The 22,520-nt window shown below is 41.4% G+C and overlaps 1 protein-coding gene across 1 annotated transcript in view; it reads left to right on the top strand.

The window, feature by feature from the left end:
- The window catches only part of LOC140458063 (fatty acyl-CoA reductase 1), a 199,017-nt gene that overhangs the window by 59,591 nt on the left and 116,906 nt on the right, over window positions 1-22,520 (top strand). The window contains exon 2 of the mRNA XM_072552107.1: window positions 4,338-4,561. Within this exon, the coding sequence (XP_072408208.1) occupies window positions 4,373-4,561 (189 nt within the window). The 5' untranslated portion in view covers window positions 4,338-4,372. The remainder of the gene's footprint in view (window positions 1-4,337; window positions 4,562-22,520) is intronic.

Raw genomic sequence — 22,520 nt, 5'->3', positions numbered from 1 at the left:
TGAATCTATGTTAATTTATGGCAACTGGAACTCCCAAACTCTGTTTCCAAGATGAGATTTCACTCAGTTCGTACACCCACTGTTTTGCCTATCTCCATCTCTAGCTAACACTTGGGGCTCTGCTGCCTGTTCACTGCCTGGCTCTGGATTAGCCAAAGTGACATTTCCAGCTCATCCAATCACACACTCTTCCCATCTGATCTTGCCATTTCTCCAGTACCTGATTCTTTCTCATGAGGAGCTGCAGGAGCGGGAATCAGGGGAATCCCTGATTGGATGAGCTTGAGAAACATGCATGGGAGAAACAGAACATCTGATTGAAGCTGCAGTTGTCAGGGATTTTATCTCTCCATCCAAGTGGGCCAGTCTTTCTTTGGTTGATTTTTCACAAGCGATTTAGGGGTTTTGGAATGAATTCAACTACTGGTGAATGTAGTTTGAGGGCTGACCTGGACTCCTTTGTCAGCCCTGATGTTCCATCTTTCCAGTTCATAAACACAGCAGTGACCTTCTGTGAATCATGTAGCTGTCCTTCTAAGAGGAACAGACTGCCTTTAAGAACAGAATTTAGTGCTGATTGGACAAGAGCAAGAGCCATTCAAATTAGAATTAGAACTCTTACAGTGTGGAAATAGGCCCATTGGCCTAAGTCCACACCAAACCTCTGAAGAGTAACCCATCCAGACTCATTCCCCTACTACTCAGCATTTATCCCTGACTAATACACCTAGTCTACACATCCCTGAACACTATGGGCAACTTAGCAAGGCCAATTCACCTAACTTGCACATCTTTGGAAATCAGAGCACCCAGAGGAAACCCACGCAGACACGGGGAGAAAATGCAAACTCCACACAGTCGCCCGAGAATGTCGGGTCCTTGGTGCTGTGAGGCAGCAGTACTAACCACTGAGCCAATGTGCTGCCCCAAAGTATTCAGCCCAACAGTACTATCAGATAAGTGAGATGATAGCACCAAACATACCTGCTTACCACCACCTGATGTAGCCCAGCAGCCGTTGTGACTCCCTTACCCAAATAATAGTTTGAGGGATTTTTTTCTGAAACAAAATGCTCAGTACATTCCTGACAACAATTATTGATAAACATCATTCGCGTGAAACAGAATGCTGTCAATGGCAAACTGTACAAAATAAATTGCCCATTCTATTCAGCCCACTGTTCACTATAGAGTCATCTCAACTCCTGGTCCACTGTACTGTGAGAAAAATATAGATCGCTCACTAATTATTTTTCAAATCTGCTTAGAATTGCTGAGTTGTCCCGAGTGAATGTTCCCTCTCAATCGTCAGTACCTGTGTGCAGTAGCAGTTATGATTAGGCACCAGAAAGCTTCTGTGGGTACGCAGGCTTCTGGGATGGACCTCCAAAACATCAGAGAGTGTACGTTAGAAATCAGTGTATCATATATACTCAAGTGATAGCCGATCTCCTGTGAAAGTTGAGCTCTATGTTTGGCGAAAAACATCTGGAATTTTCCATATATCTCATGTAAAAGTCAACCTTAGTTCTTCCCAGTTAACAGGTCAACATTTCTAAGTCAAGGTATCATCCTGTATATAAGTGTTACAATGAGGAAATGCAAGTTTATTTTCCTGCTATTATGTGATTTGTTGAACAATTCACACCAGTTTGTTGCAAAGGTTTAAGATGCGTCAGGTTAGAATCAGGTGACAACCAAACATGTGGAATACAGTCACATACCTAGTTGAGGTTTTGAAATTTCTTCAATATTTTGTGTAAAAATGCCCTCCAGGAAAAAAAAACAAACAATATACAGCCGTGTTTAAACTGAAAGGTATTGAAGTTGCAGAGAAGACAAATAACTGTGTAACAGCAAGATTTTGTGTTTCTGAGAAACTTGTGAGAGACTGGAAAAGATATCGAACCAACTTCAGACAATGCTGAAAGGAAAGTGTGCCAACAGAGGTAAACCTAGGTAGTCAGGCAGGAGGCTGGGAGAACATAGCGAGCAAGGCAGCATCAGGAGTGGAGAAATCGACGTTTGTATGTAACCCTTCTTCAGGACTGGGGTTGGGTGTCGGGGGAGCTGCAGATAAAGGGAGTGGGGATGGGGGAGACAGGTAGAGGGTACGGCCTGGTTGGTCGATGGAAGGCATGAATCCAGTAGGTGACTGAGAGGAATGGAAGGGAGGGGGAAGGGCTGGTAAAGGAGTCGGGGGATGGGAAAGGAGATTATTTGAAATTGGAGAGCTCAGTGTTGAGTCCTCTAGACTGTATGCTGCCCAGGCAGAAGGTGAGGTATTGTTCCTCAAGTTTGCAAATTGATTCAATGTGGCAATGAAGGAGGTCAAGGATGATCATATCAGAAAGGGAATGGGAAGGGGAATTAAAATGGGTAGTGACTGGGGGATTGAGTCAGTCCCAGTTAGCCCGGCTGAGATGTTCGGCAAACCGTTCCCTTAGTTTATGTTTGGTCACCCTGATGTAGAGAAGATCACATCAGGAGCACCAGATGACCATTCTCGGCCTCCTGAAGGCTCCTATCATGCATTGGAAAAATGGACGAAACGTCTATCATTCTCGACATGCCGGACAATTGAACCAAAAAGGATAAAAAACAATATTGGTGAAAACCCCTGACCATGAGATAAGTAGGTTTACTTTAGTTCTTTCTTGAATGGCTGATGGCGCTAAGTTAAAACCAATCTCTGATTTTAAGAGAAAAGCTTTGCCAGAGGAGAAATTTCCAAAGGGAATTGTTGTCATATGTATCCACAAGACTCGATAGATGAAGGTGAATAAAGAAAATGGATAAAAGAAATTTGGAATTTACAACCTGGTGGACTACGCAAGGAAAAGAGTTTGTTCACCTGGGAACAGATTAGATCAGATCTAGTGAAGAATGTTGTTGTTAACATCTGACCACGCAACACTGACGTAGCTGCAATTCCCAGCAGACGTCCAAGTGTTTTGCAATCAATTGGTGTTGGCATCAATAAGCCATTTAGGGACATGATGGGAATGAAGTGGAATAACTGGATGCATCATGGAGAAAAAACATACACGAAAGGTGGCACTATGTGGGCTCTGTCACTGCCACTGATCTGTGAATGGTTTGTTAATTCATGGAAGGAAATAAAAGCTGGCACTCTTTCTAAATCATTCAAGAAATGTGGAATTTCAAATGCATTGGCTGGTACAAAGGGTGATTATCTATGGGATGACATAGATGAAGAAGAAGAAGTAGATGATGTGCTACCTCTAACTACAGACAGCGAAGATGAAGCGGATTCATCAATGATATCATTCATCCTGATGATTATGAAGCTTTATTCAGTGCTGAGGATGTTGAACAGGGTGATTTTGCAGGATTTCAATGAACTTTTATATTTGACATGTTTAATTTAAAATATACCATGTAATTGTGATTTAAAGCTGTTTTACATTTCTTATTCACCTTTTGTATGTATAAATAAAAGCTTACTAACTCATGCTTGATTCTATCATCTTTATCCGGTAATTACTGTAATTTGTCATGTTTTTCACTTTATTTGTTTGGAGACCAATTGGGCTCCTGCTAATGATACGGTATTTTGGACGGTAGCATGAATTTCAGCCCCTCAAAAGTAGTAGCCATGAAATAGTTGTCCCAATAAATTAAATCTTAAAAAAAGTCTAAAATGTTTGACTTTTAAATAAGTATATATGGTTATTACATTGTAAGAGTAACAGTGATATTAATTAAAAGGTCTTAAACTTCACCAATGTTTTTCTTCTCAGTAAAAAATACAAGATTCATTGTTGTAGACAGGATTCTTCAGTAATGCTGTATAGTGCTGATATCTTATGTAACATCTGCAACCCAGCTAATTTCTTGCCTTTTTGCTTACATTGCAAATAAATGAATTATTTTTGTTCATACATGCAAATCTAACTGACTTATTCCATAATGTATTCATATGATAAAGCTTTCTCCTGTCATTCTTATTAGTAATCTCTTGGTATTCTCTTAGCCATCTCTTTTTACAGTCTGTTTTAATGCAAAAAAGAAGTAGAAAGTTTGTCAGAACTTGGATATACAACCTCCAGCCCAGTATTTTCAGCCTTTGCATTTACACTGCTTCACTAACCATTCTTAACTGCCTGTTAATCGTTGGTCAATCTTTCAGACAAATTTCAAACAGCAGAGAAGGAAGGAACTAAGAAAACAAACTTTTTTTTCTGTTTGACCTATATGATTTCATGGCAGATGCTTATGAATCATCCTCTCTGCGGGAAGGAAGGAGAACTAAAAGTGTGCAAGTGATATATATGTTAAGTTGTACTCATGTTGTTAATATCTTTTCAATCAAGGAATACTGCGAGAGGGAAAATAAAGGTTGGCCACGATGTCATCGATTGCTGCTTACTATGCAGGAAAAAATGTGCTCATCACAGGAGCCACTGGCTTCATGGGCAAAGTACTTGTGGAGAAACTCCTGCGGTCCTGCCCTGAGGTGAAAGCGATCTACATCTTGGTGAGGCCTAAAGCTGGACAGTCGATGCAGGCAAGAGTCACAGACATGATGAAGTGCAAGGTACGGTAATATAAAAGCAACCTTGGAAAAATGCAGCTGGTCTCTAATGTCTGACAATTCATTCTGTTTCTGAATTGACATACCATTTTACTAGATTGTCAACATAAACAGGCGAGAATGCTGAATATAACAGAGTTTTTATTTCATTTATTTATGTGATATGGGTACTGATGGCTGAAGCAGCATTTACTGTCTATCTCGAATTTCCCTTGAGAAGTTGGTGGTGAGCTACCTTCTTGAACTTCTGTAGTCCATATGCTGGAGGTTCACTAGCACTGCTGTTAGGAGGTAAGTCCCAGGGTTGTTCCAGCAACACTGAAGAAACAACAATATATTTTCTAGTCAGAATGACGTGTAGCTTCGAGAGGAACTTTAAGGTAGTGGTATGCCCATTATTGACAGTAATGCCATTGAATGTCAAGATGTGATAGTTGGTTTGTCTCTTGTTGTAAATGGTCATTACCTCTCACTTTTATGTGCATTGAATGATAGAATCCCTACAGTGTTGAAGCAGGCCATTCAGCCCATCAAGTCCACACTTACCCTCCAAAGAGCATTCCACCCAGACCCCCCCCCCCCCCCCCCCCCCCCCCCCACCCTATCCCTATAACCCTGCATTTCCCATGGCTAATCCACCTAGCCTGCACGTCCCTGTATACTATGCGCAATTTAGTATGGCCAATCCACCTAACCTGCATATCTTTAGACTGTGGGAGAAAACTGGAGAACCTGCAGGAAACCCATGCAGACACAGGGAGAATGTGCAAACTCCTCACAGACAGCTTCCTGAGGCTGGAATTAAATCTGGGTCCCTGGATCTGTGAGGCAGCAGTGTTAACCACTGAGTCACCATGCTGCCCATGCTTGAAGGTTGTTTAGACTTTGCTGCATTTGGATTGCTGACACATTCCCATTTAAGATTGGAGGGGAGGTTATTGATCAAGTTTCTGAAGATGGTTAAGCCTAGGTTATTACCCTGAAAGACTCCTGTAAGTGATGATCTATGGCCAAGATGATTAACTATCAAGAAAAACAAGGATCTTCCTTTGTGTCAAGGGTGACTCAAATTATCCCCCGATTATCATTGATTGCAGTATTGATTGGTTTCCTTAAAGCCACAAACTTGACTAAATGCTACCTTTATGCCATCCTCGTACCCTCTCTGGAGTGGAGCTCTTTGTCCACATTTGGACCAAAGCTGTAATGAGGTCAATGAGTGGGCCTGATAGAACTCAAACTGAGCAACACTGAGCAGGTTATTGTTAAGTAAGTGTTGATTGATAACACAGTTGGTGACTTTGCCTGCTATCTCTTTGCTGAAGATTGAGAGCAGAATGATACAGTGATGATTGGCTGGGTTGGATTTACCCTGCTTTTTATCTACAGGGCATACTTGGGCAATTTTCCACTTTGCCAGGTAACCATTTTTGTAAGAATACTGGAATAGATGTCGAGGGTTGCAGCTAGTTTTGGAGCACATGTTTTCAGTTCTATTACTGAAATGTTGTCAGAACACACAGTGCCTTCAGACATTTCTTGGTTATCATGTGGAATAAATTGAGTTGGCTGAAGAGTGGCAACTGTGGACCTCAGGAGGAGATTGTGATTGATTATTCACTCAGCACATCAAGCTGAAGGTGGTTGCAAATACTTCAGCCTTCTATTTTACATTCATCTGTGAGGCTGTCCTGTCATTGGAATGGGAATATTTGTATAGCATCCTCCTCCAGTGAGTTGTTTAAATGTCGACCACCATTCTTGACAAGATGTGGCAAGACTGCAGAGTTTAGATCTGATATGTTGGTTGTGTGTTTACTTAGCTCTGTGTACCTCATACTGGTGATGTGGTTCAGCTTGTGAGTAGCCTTGCTTTGTAGCTTCTCCAGTTTGAGAACTGCAGATCTGAACCATTGACAAGTCCTCAGATACTGAAGCAGTCCATGTTCAAATGCAACAAGACCTGGACAACATCTGGGCTTGGGCTGACAAGTAGCAAGTAATATTTGTGCTACACAAACACTAAGCAATGACCAATAATCCATCTGCTGCCCCTTGACATTTAATGGTATTACCATCACTGAATCTCCCACTGTCAACATCCTTGGGGTTACCATTGACCAGATACTCACTGGACTCACCACATAAACACCAATGGTTACAAGAGCAGGTCAGAGGCTAGAAGTTCAACAGCGTGTAACTCACCTCCTGACTCCCCAAAACATTTCCACCATCTCAAAGGGGTGTAATGGAATACTCCCTACCTGCCTGGATGGGTGCAACTCCAACAACACTCCAACCCACCCAGCACTTTTAACTTTCACTCTCTTTATCACTGACACCCAGGGGCAGCAGTATGTACCATCTCTAAGATGCACTTCAGAAATTCACCAAATTTCATTCTAACCTTCCGAATGCATAACTTGTACCATCTAGAATGGTAAGCAGCAGTTCATGGATCATCGGAACCTGCACATTCCCCATGCATGCCACACATCATCCCAACTTGGAACTACACCAGAGATTCTTCACTGCTACTGCTCAGATGACTTTGGAACTCCATCCCGAGCAGTATGGTAGTGTACATGCACCAAATGATCTACAGTAGTTCCAACTTCTCTCGGGCAATTTAGAGATGGTCAATAGACGCTGGCTTAGTGACATCCATATCCTACAAATGAATTTTAAAAATCACATAACTTGTTTAGGGTGTAGGTTTGCTCGCTGAGCTGTAGGTTTGATATCCAGACGTTTCATTACCTGGCTAGGTAACATCATCAGTGGCGACCTCCAAGTGAAGCGAAGCTGTTGTCTCCTGCTTTCTATTTATATCTTTCTCCTGGATGGGGTTCCTGGGGTTTGTGGTGATGTCATTTCCTGTTTGTTTTCTGAGGGGTTGATAGATGGCATCTAGATCTATGTGTTTGTTTATGGAGTTGTGGTTGGAGTGCCAGACCTCTAGGAATTCTCTGGCATGTCTTTGCTTAGCCTGTTCCAGGATAGATGTGTTGTCCCAGTCGAAATGGTGGGTTTTTTTTCATCCGTGTGTAGGGCTACAAGGGAGAGAGGGTCATGTCTTTTTGTGGCTAGCTGGTGTTCGTGTATCCTGGTGGCTAACTTTCTTCCTGTTTGTCCTATGTAATGTTTGTGGCAGTCCTTGCATGGAACTTTGTAGATGACGTTGGTTTTGTCCATGGGTTGTACTGGGTTTTTTAAGTTTATTAGTTTTTGTTTGAGAGTGTCGGTGGGTTTGTGTGCTACTAGGATTCCAAGGGGTCTGAGTAGTCTGGCTGTCATTTCTGAAACTTGTTTGATGTGTGGTAAGGTGGTTAGGGTTTCTGGTTGTGTTTGGTCTGCTTGTCGTGGTTTGTTCTTGGGGAATCTGTGCACTGTATTTTTTTGAGTATCCATTCTTCTTGAATATTTTGTATAGGTAGTTCTACTCTGTTTTCCAAAGTTCGTCTGTGCTGCAGTGTGAGGTGGCTCATTGGAGTAGTGTTCTGATACAGCTTCGTTTGCGTGTGTTGGGATGGTTGCTGGTGTAGTTAAGTATTTGGTCAGTGTTTGTCGGTTTTCTGTCTCCGCAGGTTTGTAGTTCTCCGTTGTCCGTTCTTTCGACTGTAACGTCCAGGAATGCGAGTTTGTTGTCGGTTTCTTCCTCCTTGGTGAACTTTATGCCTGTGAGGGTGTTGTTGATGATGTTAAATGTCTCTTCTATCTTGTTTCGTTTTGTAATGACAAAGGTGTCATTTACATAACGGACTAACAAACTTAAAAGACCCAGTACAACCCATGGACAAAACCAACATCATCTACAAAATTCCATGCAGGGACTGTCACAAACACTACGTAGGACAAACAGGAAGAAAGTTAGCCACCAGGATACACAAACACCAGCTAGCCACAAAAAGACATGACCCCCTCTCCCTCATAGCCCTACACACGGAGGGAAAAAACCACCATTTCGACTGGGACAACACATCTATCCTGGGACAGGCTAAGCAAAGACATGCCAGAGAATTCCTAGAGGCCTGGCACTCCAACCACAACGCCATAAACAAACACATAGATCTAGATGCCATCTATCAACCCCTCAGAAAACGTATAGGAAATTACATCACCACAAACCCCAAGAACCCCATCCAGGAGAAAGATATAAATAGAAAGCAGGAGACAACAGCTTTGCTTCACTTGGAGGTCACCACTGATGATGTTACCTAGCCAGGTAATGAAACGTCAGGATATCAAACTTACAGCTCAGCGAGCAAACCTACACCCTGAACCTCAACCTGAGCTACAAACCTTCACAAACCTTACATAACTTGTACATATCGTTGTTTCTTCTGTTTTTTCAAAAACCATTCCATAACTCATTTCCTCCAACATTTCCTTCCTCACAGAGGAAATGAAACGTTTCCATTCATTGCATTGCCTGAATTCAGCCATTGTTTAAAATGTTTGTCTTAATATGCAGCTTCCCAAATCCCTATTGTTAATTTTGTAAAAGCTAGCACATCATGGCAAGATGTCTAAAGGAATAACTGATAAACTATAGTATACTCGAGCAGACGTGAGAGGCACTGTCTTATATATTTCTGATCATCTGCTCATTCATGCTTCTCATTTGCCTGTTATTAAATATTATGCCAAATGAATTGTCTATGGCATCACTAACATTGAGAGAGAAGGAAGGTAAATTGGATGAGCTGAAAATGTGTTGCTGGAAAAGCGCAGCAGGTCAGGCAGCATCCAAGGAGCAGTAGAATCGCTGTTTCGGGCATGAGCCCTTCTTCAGGAATGAGGAAGGTGTGCCAAGCAGGCTAAGATAAAAGGTAGGGAGGAGGGACTTGGGGGAGGGGCGTTGGAAATGCGATAGGTGGAAGGAGGTTAAGGTGAGGGTGATAAGGTGATGGTGATAGGCCGGAGTGGGGGTGGGGGCGGAGAGGTCAGGAAGAAGATTGCAGGTTAGGAAGGAGGTGCTGAGTTCGAGGGTTGGGACTGAGACAAGGTGGGGGGAGGGGAATGAGGAAACTGGAGAAATCTGAGTTCGTCCCTTGTGGTTGGAGGGTTTCTAGGTGGAAGATGAGGCGCTCTTCCTCCAGCGTCGTGTTGCTATGGTCTGACGATGGAGGAGTCCTCGGTGGAGTGGGAGGGGGAGTTGAAGTGTTGAGCCATGGGGTGGTTGGGTTGGTTGGTCCGGGTGTCCCAGAGATGTTCTCTGAAATGTTCCGTTCCGTCCTCCAGCATCTGCAGTCCTCATTTTCTCCTAAATTGGATGAGGCCAGGCATAGAATTTAAATACCTGACAAATGTAGCAAGATTATGTAGCTGATTATTTTGACTTTCTGCTGTTCCACTACCATAACCTGTTTGGAAATACCCTGCGTGCAAGGCTTATTTAGATGGAAATGGGAATCCTGCAAACTACCCACTTTGTTGTAATAAGAACAGAGTAGGCCGTTTGGCTTCTTGAACTTCACCATTCAAGAGGATCATAGCTGATCTAATTGAGGTCTTAAATAGACTCTTTCATCTGCACCCAATTACTGTTCACTCTTTTGTATGTCAAGAGTTAGTCTAACTCAATCTTGAATATCTTCATAGACTTAGCCTTCTCTGAGCTTAATGAACCTCTGCGGTAAGAAATGCTTCCTATCTATGCCTTAAAAGGGAGACTCCTTATTATAGTTCTGTGCCCTTTAGTTTTAGATATCCCATGAGGTGACACTTAAGAAGATGGTGGTGTAGTGGTAATGTCACTGTACCAGTAATCCAGAAGCCCAGGCTAAGACAAAACAAGGAACTGTGGTTGCTGAAGATCTGAAATAAAACCAGAAATTGCTAGAGAAACTCAGCAGGTCTGGGTTCTGAAGAGGTCTCAAAACATTAACACTGCTTTCTTCCCACAGTTGCTGCCAGACCTGCTGAGTTTCATCAGGTTTTTGTTTTCGCCCAGACCGGTACCCTGGTACTATGGATTCAAATCTCACCATGACAGTTCATGGAATTTAAATTCCATTAATTAGTTCAGTTGATTTAATTTTTAAAAATCTGGAATTGAAAGTTGATTTTGATAATGGTGACCATGAGAGCTATCATTAATTGTCCCAAAAGCCTAAATGGTTCAAAAATACCCTTTGGTTGGTCTGGTCTTCATGTGACTCTGAAATCACCGCAATGTGATTGACACTTAACTGTCCTCAGAAATGGTCTAGCAAGTCACTCATTTGGATATCCAAATATACTACATCTACTATATAAAGTTCCTTTTTATCCAGATTATTTTTTATACCCTCGCAGACCACTATATTTGCCAAGTACAGTCTCTATTTCATAAAATCATGTTGGCTTTGTTTGATTGTATTATGATTTTTTAAAATGTCCTGCTCTTACATCCTTAGTAATAGGCTGCAGAATTTTGCCAATGACAATGTAAGACTTTCTCCCTGCATTTCTTGCTTTCTGTCTCTGTCATTCCTTGAATGAAAGTGCCAAATTCACAGTTTACCAATCTCGTGGGAACTTCCCAGAATCTAGGGGGAGTTTGGAAGATTGCAATTAATGCATCAACTGTCTCCATTATGAAGATGCAATGAACAAGTCAGAGTAAATTCAGGGAAGGGGTTCTACAGCTTTGTGATACTGAGAGAAAAGAAATTGGAGCAGGAGGTGGTCTGATTTCAATAGTGTATTAATTCCTGCTGAAGGATATGTTGTGGGGGTTATGGAATCTGCAGTTTAGGAGAAACAGCAGTGTATAGTTCAGAATTGTATTATTAATGAAAGGCAAGATGGGAGACAGAAACAAGTGGGAATCTAATCAATCTCAAATCAATCAAAAAGTCATTTATTGGACTGTAATGCATTTCTTTTACCTTTCCATACACGAGTAACATTTATGAGGTGAAATAAATCACAAGTGGTATCAAATACATGGATTAAGTTTCACTTTATACTTTTATTACTTCAAGAACTCTGATACATTGTGTCAATTTTAAGTGTCTATGGCATTTATTTTGTACAGAACTTACTCTGCTGGAATTGAGACAAGCATTTTGTCTGACCTGAAAATCGGAGTTCAGAATAGTTCAAGATATTTACTGAAGTGTGTAAATCTCTGATTGATCTTTTAATTGTTTAACATTGTTAGGATTTTCCAAAAAAAACCCTTCATAACATACATGTAGCTACGGTTGTCAAGCTGCTCGTTGGATGCTGGCTGAACTGCTGTGCTCTTCCAGCACCACTAATCCAGTATAAGGAAACCAGTAAGTTGGATTGGCAACACTTCCTGGATGAGTGTTAGCTGGGGAAATATACCACAGCATGGATCACTGCTGTTAGAAGGTATGAGGAGTAATTGGAGAAAGAGCATGCACAAATTTTAAAATCATCAAGGTGGGGTGAAGCTTATTAAAATGGTGATAAGACTGACCATTCTGAGACATTTCATTCTGCAAATAGTGCAGTAAGTTCCTATGATCTTATACGCTCCTGTGACTTGCCCTGTTTTCAATCAGACATTCTGGACCAGGTGTGAACAGGCAATGTTTCAGTAGCGCTTTGTGCCAAATGTAATTTTCTATTTGACAGAACAGGTACTTAGCCACCAATAAATCATGTAAAGACTCTGTTTTTAAATAAACTGGTGCATAACACAGGATCCTGGCAGGGTTTCTTCAGCCCTGCCTGTGTCAATAACTCAGCAAAGGAACAACAGCTGAAGTGAGAGTAACGAAGTCATAAATCTGTACTCAAATAAAAGCAAAATACTAATGATGCTGGAAATCTGAAATAAATATAGAGAATTCAGGAGAAACTCAGCAGGTCTGACAGCATCTGTGGAGAAAGAAATGGAGTTAACATTTTGAGTCCAGAAAGTTTCTCCATGTTTGTTTTATAAATCTGTACACTATTTTACAGAAGAGTGTGTTGGAGCATCACACTCTTTCTGACTACAGCTTGTTCAGCTATAATGTGCATATTGTCAGCACGAATTGGCTGTAATGTGATTGTCAAATTGTGGATGTTGTTTGGATAATGCAAACTTTTTACTGAACAGGTACAGTGATTTTCTATTAGTAATCTTCTAAAGCGCGATTTTTGTTAGCAGTTTTCCATAACGTGATTTTCTATTGTGCGAGGTTACAGAGGAACACAACAGAGCGACCTGTACACATGAATTTTAATGGAAGGAGTGAAAAGCTGAATGTGATTTCAATGTACTCCATGCACAACGGTGCGAGATTTTCACAGCCAGTTGAACGTTTTTCCTGATTATCCACAGTACAGCCTTTCACTGGATCCTCTAAGCATTTAATTCAAGTTCTAAGAATGGGTGGTCATATTTACCAGCATTCGAAGGAATGTCTGAGACCGAATGAAATGAGGAAGCAGGTGATGGAGATATTAAGGGTTACTCAGGTGTGAATTCATTGTAGAATTATAATAATCCATCGGCTGAGAGCTTTATGCAGTGAGGTTAACAGTAGTAAGACTGTCACAAAAACTGTTGTCTTGGAATTGTTTAAATACATCTATCATCTACCATAAAGCAGTAGGCTGCTGATTATTTTGTCAGAAGTGTAATGTTTGGTGTTTTACAATAGGGTTCAAGTCAGAAATATTTAAATTGCTGATTTAAGTATTTAAATAAACTTATTGCAGGATCATTTGTGATATTGGACTAGTTCAATGTTTGGTAAATTTTGGAGTGGACTTAAGAGGGAAATCAGGAGGGCAAAAAGGGGACATTAGATAGCTTTGGCAAATAGGGTTAAGGAGAATCCAAAGGGTTTTTACAAATACATTAAGGACAAAAGGGTAACTAGGGAGACAATAGGGCGCCTCAAACATCAGCATTTGTCTGGAACCGCAAGAGCTGGGGGAGATACTAAGCGAGTATTTTGCACCAGTGTTTACTGTGGAGAAGGAAATGGAAGGTATAGAATGTAGGGAAATAGATGGTGATATCTTGAAAAATGTCCATATTACAGAGGAGGACAGCTAGATGTCTTGAAATGCATAAAAGTGGATAATTCCACAGCACCTGATCAGATGTACTCTAGAACTCTGTGGGAAGCTAGGGAAGTGATTGCTGGGCCTCTTGCTGAGATATTTGTATCATCGATAGTCACAGGTAAGGTGCTAGAAGACTGGAGGTTGGCTAACATGGTGCCACTATTTAAGAAAAGTGGTAAGGACAAGCCAGGGAAATATAGCTTGATGTTGGTGATAGGCAAGTTGTTGGAGGGAATCCTGAAGGACAGGGTATACATGTATTTGGAAAGGTAAGGACTGATTAAGGATAGTCAACGTGGCTTCGTGCATGGGAAATTATGTCTCACGAACTTGATTGAGTTTTTTGAAGAAGTAACAAAGAGGATTGATGAGGGCAGAGTGGTAGACGTGATCTATATGGACTTCAGTAAGGCGTTCAACACAGTTCCTCATAGGAGACTAGTTAGCAAAGTTAGAACTATTTGGATACAGAACTGCCTCAAAGGTAGAAGACAGAGGGTGGTGGTAGAGGGTTGTTTTCTGACTGGAGGCCTGTGACTAGTGCAGTGCCACAAGGATTGGCGCTGGGTCCACTACTTTTTGTCTTTTATATAAATGATTTGGATGTGAGCATAATAGATATAGTGAGTAAGTTTGCAGATGACGCCAACATTGAAGGTGTAGTGGACAGCGAAGAAGGTTACCTCAGATTACAACGGGATCTTGATCAGATGGGCCAATGGGCTGAGAAGTGGCAGATGGAGTTTAATTTAGATAAATGCGAGGTGCTGCATTTTGGGAAAGCAAATCTTAGCAGGACTTACACACTTAATGGCAAGGTCCTCGGGAATTATGCTGAACAAAGAGTGCATGTTCGTAGCTCCTTGAATGTGGAGTTGCAGGTAGATAGGATAGTGAAGAAGGTTTTTGGTGCGCTTTCCTTCATTGGTCAGAGCATAGACTACAGGAGTTGGGAGATCATGTTGCAGCTGTATAGGATGTTGGTTAGGCCACTTTTGGAATATTGAGTGCAATTCTGGTCTTCTTCCTATCGGAAGGATGTTATGAAACTTGAAAGGGTTCAGAAAAGATTTACGAGGATGTTGCCATGGTTGGAGGATTCGAGCTATAGGGAGAGGCTGAATAGGTTGGGGTTGTTTTCCTTGGAGCATCGAAAACTGAGGGGTGACCTTATAGAGGTTTGTAAAATCATGAGGGGCATGGATAGGGTAAATAGGCTAAGTCTTTTCCCTGGGGTCGGGGAGTCCAGAACTAGACAGCATAGGTTTAAGGTGAGAGGGGAAAGATATAAAAGTGACCTAAGGGGCAACTTTACACGCAGATGGTGGTACATGTATGGAATGAGCTGCCAGAGGAAGTGGTAGAGGCTAGTGCAGCTGTTACCCATCCAAATGCCTTTTAAATGTATGTGAATTGGAAGTGTTTGGAGGGATATGGGCCATGTGCTGGCAGGTGGGACTAGATTGGGTTGGGATATCTGGTTGGCATGGATGAGTTGGACACAGGATCTGTTTCCATGCTGTACATTTCTGTGACTGTGACTCGTCAATCAAATGTTATCCTGACTGAGTGGAAAGGTCCTGCAGTGTTATTTTAAAGCAGTGTGCCACAAAACTTCGTACAAAGGTAATGAAAATCATTTTAAAAGAAACATGAAACATTGATGCATTTGATCCTTCTTTAGCTTGTTGCATGCACTATGTTGTAAACCTCTCTAGTAAGACTGTAACCACAGTAAATGCAAGTAAATGTATGTTACTTAAACAGTGGCACCACGTTAACCAACCTCCAGTCTTCCGGCACCTCACCTGTGGGTATCAGTGATATAAATATTTCAGTAAGAGGGTCAGCAATCACTTCCCTAGCTTCCCACAGAGTTCTAGGGTACACCTCATCAGGTCCTAGTGTCGTAAGATATTTCAAGAGTGTGTCTTTTTTGTCAAATAGCTTATCTTCACTGCAATCAATTCAGCTGAAAAGTGTAGGCATGTTGTGGAATTGTTTGTTTCATTGAAGTGTGCTGTGTTACTGAGGAGCCACCGATTTGCAGGACTCTTACACTCAGTACCCAATTATTTGCCAGTTTATTTTTTGAGATTGGTCTGTCTTGCTACTTGGGAAATTTATTCCTGACTGTGGAGAAAAGGTTTTTGATGGTGAAGGTAGGTTCATTACTTCCTAAACTATAGAGCTTCTATGGTGCCATTCTCTGAACTGGTGTGTACTGAAGTCTGACTTCCTTTTCCTAATTTGAGCTCAGGGCAACCATTGTCTCAATACCTGAAATTAAAAAGAGAGCCAACTTTTGATGTGAAGGGAGAACAAAGAAAGAACTGGATGCTAACATCATTTGCAGAGTGCATAAAAGTGCTCGAGGTAAGAGGAAAACAGATTTAGGTAAGAAGAAGCCTGCACAATGTTTCCGTCATTGTTGGCTGCCACCATCAGTGTGACAAGCATCCTTCCACCAAGCTTTCCTTGGACCTGGCCACCTTCATGTGGCAACCTTTGCCTCAGAATGTGCGCAGCTTCTTCTGCAGGATGGAAGGGATTGTTAATGAGTGTCATAGAGTCATTCAGATGTACAGCACCGAAACAGATCCTTCGGTCCAACTTGTCCATGCCAACTAGGTATCCCAACCTCTCATCCCACCTGCCAGCATCCGGCCCATATCCCTCCAAATCCTTTCTATTCATATCCCCATCCAGATACCTTTTTAATGTTGCAATTGTACCAGCCTCCACCACTTCCTCTGGCAGCTCATTCCATACACGTACCACCCTCTGCGTGAAAATGTTGCCCTTAGGTCTTTCTTATATCTTTCCCCTCTCACCCTAAACCTATGCCCTCTAGTTCTGGACTCCCCCACCCCAGGGAAAAGACTTTGTCTATTTATCCTATCTGTGGCCCTCATGATTTTATAAACCTCTATAAGGTCACCCCTCAGCCTCCGACACTCCAGGAAAAACAGCCCCAGCCTGTTCAGCCTCTCCCTGTAGCTCAAATCCTCTAACTCTGGCAACATCCTTGTAAATCTTTTCTGAACCCTTTCAAGTTTTATAACATTGTTCCAATAGGAAGGAGACCAGAATTGCATGCAATATTCCAATAGTGGCCTAACCATTGTCCTGTACAGCTGCAACATGACTTCCCAACTCCTGTACTCAATACTCTGACCAATAAAGGAAAGCATACCAAATGCCTTCTTCACTATCCTATCTACCTGCGACTCCACTTTCAATGAGCTATGCACTTGCACTCCAAGGTGTCTTTATTCAGCAACACTCCCTCGGACCTTACCATTAAGTGTAGAAGCCCTGCTAAGATTTGCTTTCCCAAAATGCATTACCTCGCATTTATCTGAATAAAACTCCATCTGCCACTTCTCAGCCCATTGGCCCATCTGATCATGATCCCATTGTAATCTGAGGTAACCTACTTCGCTGTCCACTACACCTCCAATTGTGGTGTCATCTGCGAACTTACTAACTGTACCTCTTATGCTCGCATCCAAATCATTTATATAAATGATGGAAAGTAGTGAACCCAGCACCGATCCCTGTGGCACTCCACTGGTCACAGGCCTCCAATCTGAAGAACAACCCTCCACCACCACCCTCTGTCTTTTACCTTTTGAACCAGTTGTGTATCCAAATGGCTAGTTCTCCCTGTATTCCGTGAGACCTAACCTTGCTAACTAGTCGCCCATGGGGAATCTTGTCAAACACCTTACTGAAGTCCATGTAGATCACATCTACCAGTCTGCCCTCATCAATCCTCTTTGTTACTTCTTCAACAAACTCAATCAAGGTTGTGAGACATGATTTCCTGAACACAAAGCCATGCCGACAATCCCTAATCAGTCCTTGCCTTTCCAAATACATGTACGTCCTGTCCCTTAGGATTCCCTCCAACACCTGGCCCACCACCAGCATCAGGCTCACTGGTCTATAGTTCCCTGGCTTGTCTTTATCACCTTTCTTAAACAGTGGCACCACGTTAACCAACCTCCAGTCTTCTGGCACCTCACAAGTGAGTATCAGTGATATAAATATTTCAGTAAGAGGGTCAGCAATCACTTCCCTAGCTTCCCACAGAGTTCGAGGGTACACCTCATCAGGTCCTAGTGTGGTAAAATATTTCAAGAATGTGTCTTTTTTGTCAAATAGCTTATCTTCACTGTGTGACATATGAGGTGTGGGAAAGTAATAGTGAAAATGGAATGCCCAGTGTGTGAGAGGAAGAAGGTACACTAAAGGGGATTGTTAAGGCTGTGAGCAGTGAATAAGTGAGCAATACTTTAACTGCAACAATGATGGTGAGTTTATGAAACTTGTCTCTGTATTGCAATTAAGTGCAGGGAGTTAAATTCCTGGCATCCATTGCACTACAGCTATGTCCTAGAGGGAAGAAGGTTTCCTGTTGTCCACAATTGTACAAAGGGCCTCCAAAGTATCGTCACAGAATTTAGATCTCCAGCCTGTGATGTTGCTGCCATTAATGGCTTCAGTCGTATTCCATTCTGTGTGTACCTCAAAGCACTCCTCCATTTTATGGAGGGATTTGTTAACCTTTGAGTGGCATCGATGAAGCTTAATTTCTGCCCACTCTTCCCCCACTGATAAACAGATGCATAACAATGAATGATGTAAATACAATTGTCTGCATACCTCTAGCACTGTAAAGAAAAACAGATGCATGTATTGTATTATCTTTTCCATTGTATGACTGATAACAATGTACATAAATTTCAAATTGAACAATCCCATAATTCTTCAGATATTTTCACTTGGTCAGTACAAGTGCTGAAAGTGAGGGGTTACTCAGTGATGAATTATGTCTGCTCAAGACTATCTTTGTTCTTATTCTAGTGTATTTATTATGCCATCAAACAGAAACCCTTGGTGTAAATAGGGGAAGATTAGTTTATGTAGGCAAACAGATATGATTGATTGACTTTATGTGAGGATGTAGATGTATGAGCAGCAGTAGATAATGACAGCTAATAAAACAGAAGTGGCCATCCAATTGCATTGGACCAGCTTTAACTTGCTTACAATTACTCTTCATGTTTCTTTGCGTCTTTTATTTCCACTTTCTAATGCAATGTGCACAGGAATAGACTAATGTAAATTAGGAAAAAAAAACTTTACCTGTTCGTGAATTTAGTTATAATACTGTTGTGTTGACCTGAACAGTAAGTGGAAGTTGGAAACTTCATGATAAGACTCAATGGTACAGTTTTGAAATTGAATTTTATATATCTCAAAGATGTATTTTGTGGGGTTTGGATGACCTGGTAAATTGATTACATTGATCTTTGGCTTTAAGTAAGGATTCTATAAGTAGAAATAGTGGCACAGTATATCTTACCCATAGTTCATACTTCCCTTTCTAATGCCTAATTCACTCTTTCCTCAAGTCCCTTCTCATTCTTTATTCCTTGACCAGGCTAGCTGGCACAAAGTCTGACACCAAGGCATCTGCCAGAGCTCCTCCTGAATTTTTCCTAAGTAGAGTGAGTAATAACATGACCATTAATGTCCTTTTGTTGGACATAATCTTTTCTCTGCCCCCAAACAGTCATGCTCTTGACCAACTCATGGAAACCTATGGCACACCCCCGTCCCTTTTGCAGATCAATCAGTGTGTCCATGTTGCTGTGACACCACACACTTCTTGTATTCATGTTATAGTCATGGGTTATAGATAGTGATGGCAGATCCCCCAGTCATATGATTCACCAGAGATCTCTCCCACTCCTACCACTCAGCATTGGCATATGTTAGAAGAATTTGTAGGCTCTTGAGATTTATGGTAATGAATATACATTATGAATACACCATCCTTGGCTCTGAAGTCGTGCTGTGGTCCTTAAACCCAGAGCTTTTGGTCCCAGGGCAGAGATGTTATCCACTGTGCCATACGACCCTCTATAATCAATAAGTAGTACATCATAATTATATATCCAGTGGGTTACATTATTATTTTGGAATACAATATTCTAACTGAAGATAATCCTGATTCCAATGTACCAATGACAAAAAAAGTGAACCTTTGAATGAACTATGGCTCCTTTAGGAAAGTAAATGTTACGTGCACATCACAGAATGTCCATTTCATCCTTTCAGAACCATGATGTTCAAAAATAATCAGTGTCATTATTGTTGTATCTTACAAATGTTTTTCATGTAAATTTGCATTATAATTGATGAATTTACGATGAAACTGCCTTTGTAGACTTGCCAGGCTATAATTATGTCTTTCTGAGCGAGAAATGTTGATCAGATAAATGTGACAAAAATAAATGATGCAGACAAAGTGTCCTTGGTCACATGAGTTTTAATTGATTATGCTGCAACATAATGTATTATGTACTCTTGGTGAAATACAGTCTTTTGGCACTGTTGTGATTTCATATACCCCTTAAATTAGTCAGTATTACTACAAGAAGAGACAAGAACTTCTCATTTTGCTTGCAGAAAGCTAGACAAGTGTTGAACAGACTGGCTTTGTATAGGGTTGGATCCCTGTTTATGATATTGGCACTGCTGCTTCTTGCTGCTCTGTTTCCCTGGTACCAGTTTGTGACCATGGGTATAACACTAAACTTTGGCCTTTTCAGTAATCTAAGCAGGCACTAGCTTTTTTGATAGTTTCTGCATAAGTAGCATAAAAATAAATGAAGTGTTAAATATTACTTCTTACTAAAAAAGCTTGAATTTATTGGCAGCTGTTGAGTTAAAAGTCTTTCCTTTCTGATACAGCACCTTAAAGGGCTGTTTGAATAATTTATTATCCAAAGGACAGTGATCTGGATTCAAACTGTTACAAATCAAATCAATGCAAGACTGTTATTTTTGTGTCAACCAATTAAGACCATTCAGGAAAGAAAAATGTTTTTATTTTAATTAATTGTACAATATGTTACCCCCTTGTACTGTCTTTAATGTTTCTTTTTAACAGTAAAACTCTATAGCCTTTCCCTCTAGCTAAGGAATTTGGGTTTAGAAATGTGTGTTTTGTGCTGTACGTATTCTCTCCATCATCCACAAAAATTTTAATACAAATCTCAAAGAAGATGTCTTCACATTGTTATGACACGGAGTCAACCCCTGTGTCAATTTAAACCAGGCACGCAGAGAAGCTCACCTTGTGCTGTAATCTGCTAAATTTCGAGAGGCAAAGAACTATCCCAGAGGTCACAATTTAAAGAAAAATTTAATAATTTATATTCTTTAAGTCCAAAAGAGAACATTAGACAACAACTATTTAGAACTCCTTCCTCTTCAACCTGTCTTTTACTTCCCAATCTACAATACTGGTCCGACAAAATCCCCGATTAAGATTTATAAGCAAATTCAAATTTCAAAACCAGCCAGCTGTGCCAATTCTCCATTGTAGATTTCCTCTGTAGATTTTTCTGGGTCACCTTTTCTTCAGTCTTCTGCTGCACAGATCTCTTATGGACAGGTACCTTTCAGAGAGCTAGTCTGCTGGCAGTCGGTTTGTGCTTGGCTGCTGTTTGCCATTCTCCCTAACTGTTCAAAATACCCAAAAGCCCCAAAACATCGGACTGTCACATTGGTTTGATGTCATCAAAACATTAAAATTCAAATTTGATTGGATTTTGGTATCTTGGGGCATAATTTAAACTGATTGCCCAAATTCAAGTTCGTTGTGTATCATGGCAATGCATCCCCAGCTATTTGTTTCACAACTAAATGTTACATTTTTAAATTGTTCAGCACACTCTGTGCTTTCAGTCAGTCCTTGCCAACTTTCACTCTCTCTTAAAGGTAGAGTACACACCTACACCTTCATAACAGCATGTGAAGTGCAAGGTCCAGTTATGCTGCTTTGTTGTAATAGTTTAGATAGTATTCATAGAACAGAAAAGTATCTTTTATAGAGAAGTGAGGCAGGATTTTTTTCAGATGCAGTATTTTCCATTCGTGCTGATCACAACAGCCCTGCAGGTATTTAATGCTCCAGATAATTGACTGAAGATGCAACTTTCATTTCGGTGGAAGTTCCATATGCAAGATTGATTGAAAAATCTGGTTAGCTGGCAGCTTTTTGGTCTCAGCAACAGCAAAGGTAACTAAAACTGGGACTACACGCAATCTCCAGATTTCAAGTCCTAGAGTCCAGCACTAAGTAGGTGCGGGGGATACATGCGACAAGCGACTTGTTTCTTTTGATGGTGTGGCTGAGGGTGGGGAGAGACCCCCTCTCAGAGGCAGACCTGGGTAAGGGGACCATATGGCCAATGCAAAAAGGAAGGCAAACTACCCCTACCAACCTTCAATGTTGAAACTGGTTGGAAGGCAGCCCGTACATGGCCAAGGGTCTCTGTTGGGAGTGAGACTGGAGGGCTGCCTTTAGTCTGATGTGGTTTTCTCTACATCGGTGAGACCAAATTGTAAATTCAGGGTACATTTTACCGAGCATCTCCACTGGGCCTGCAGGGGCTGACCTGTCACCGCCCATTTTAATTCCCCTTCCCACTCTGTTTCCGACATGATCATCCTTGACCTTTTCCATTGCCACAACGAATCAGACTGGAAATTGGAAGAACAACACCATCTTCTGCCTGGGCAACCTACAGTTGGGAGGACAGAACATTGAGTTCTCCAATTTCAAATAACTTCCTTTCCAATCCCCCGACTCCCTTTCTAACCCCCTCCCCCTCTCTTCCATTCCTCTGATTGACCCTTCCTTTCAGTTGCCAACCAATTCATTCCTCCTGTCGACCATCCAGGTCATACACTTTACCTGTGTTCACCTATCCCTAACTCCCCAACCCCCCTCTTTATCTGCAGCTCCCCTTACACCCATCCCCAGTCCTGATGAAGGGTTATACCTAAAACATTAACTTCTCCACCTCCTGATGCTGTCTGATTTGTTGCATTCTTCCAACCTCCTGCTTGTCTAAGT

This window comes from Chiloscyllium punctatum, chromosome 32, assembly GCF_047496795.1.
Source record: "Chiloscyllium punctatum isolate Juve2018m chromosome 32, sChiPun1.3, whole genome shotgun sequence".
NCBI lineage: Eukaryota > Metazoa > Chordata > Chondrichthyes > Orectolobiformes > Hemiscylliidae > Chiloscyllium > Chiloscyllium punctatum.
This window is presented reverse-complemented; position numbering and strand designations above follow the sequence as displayed.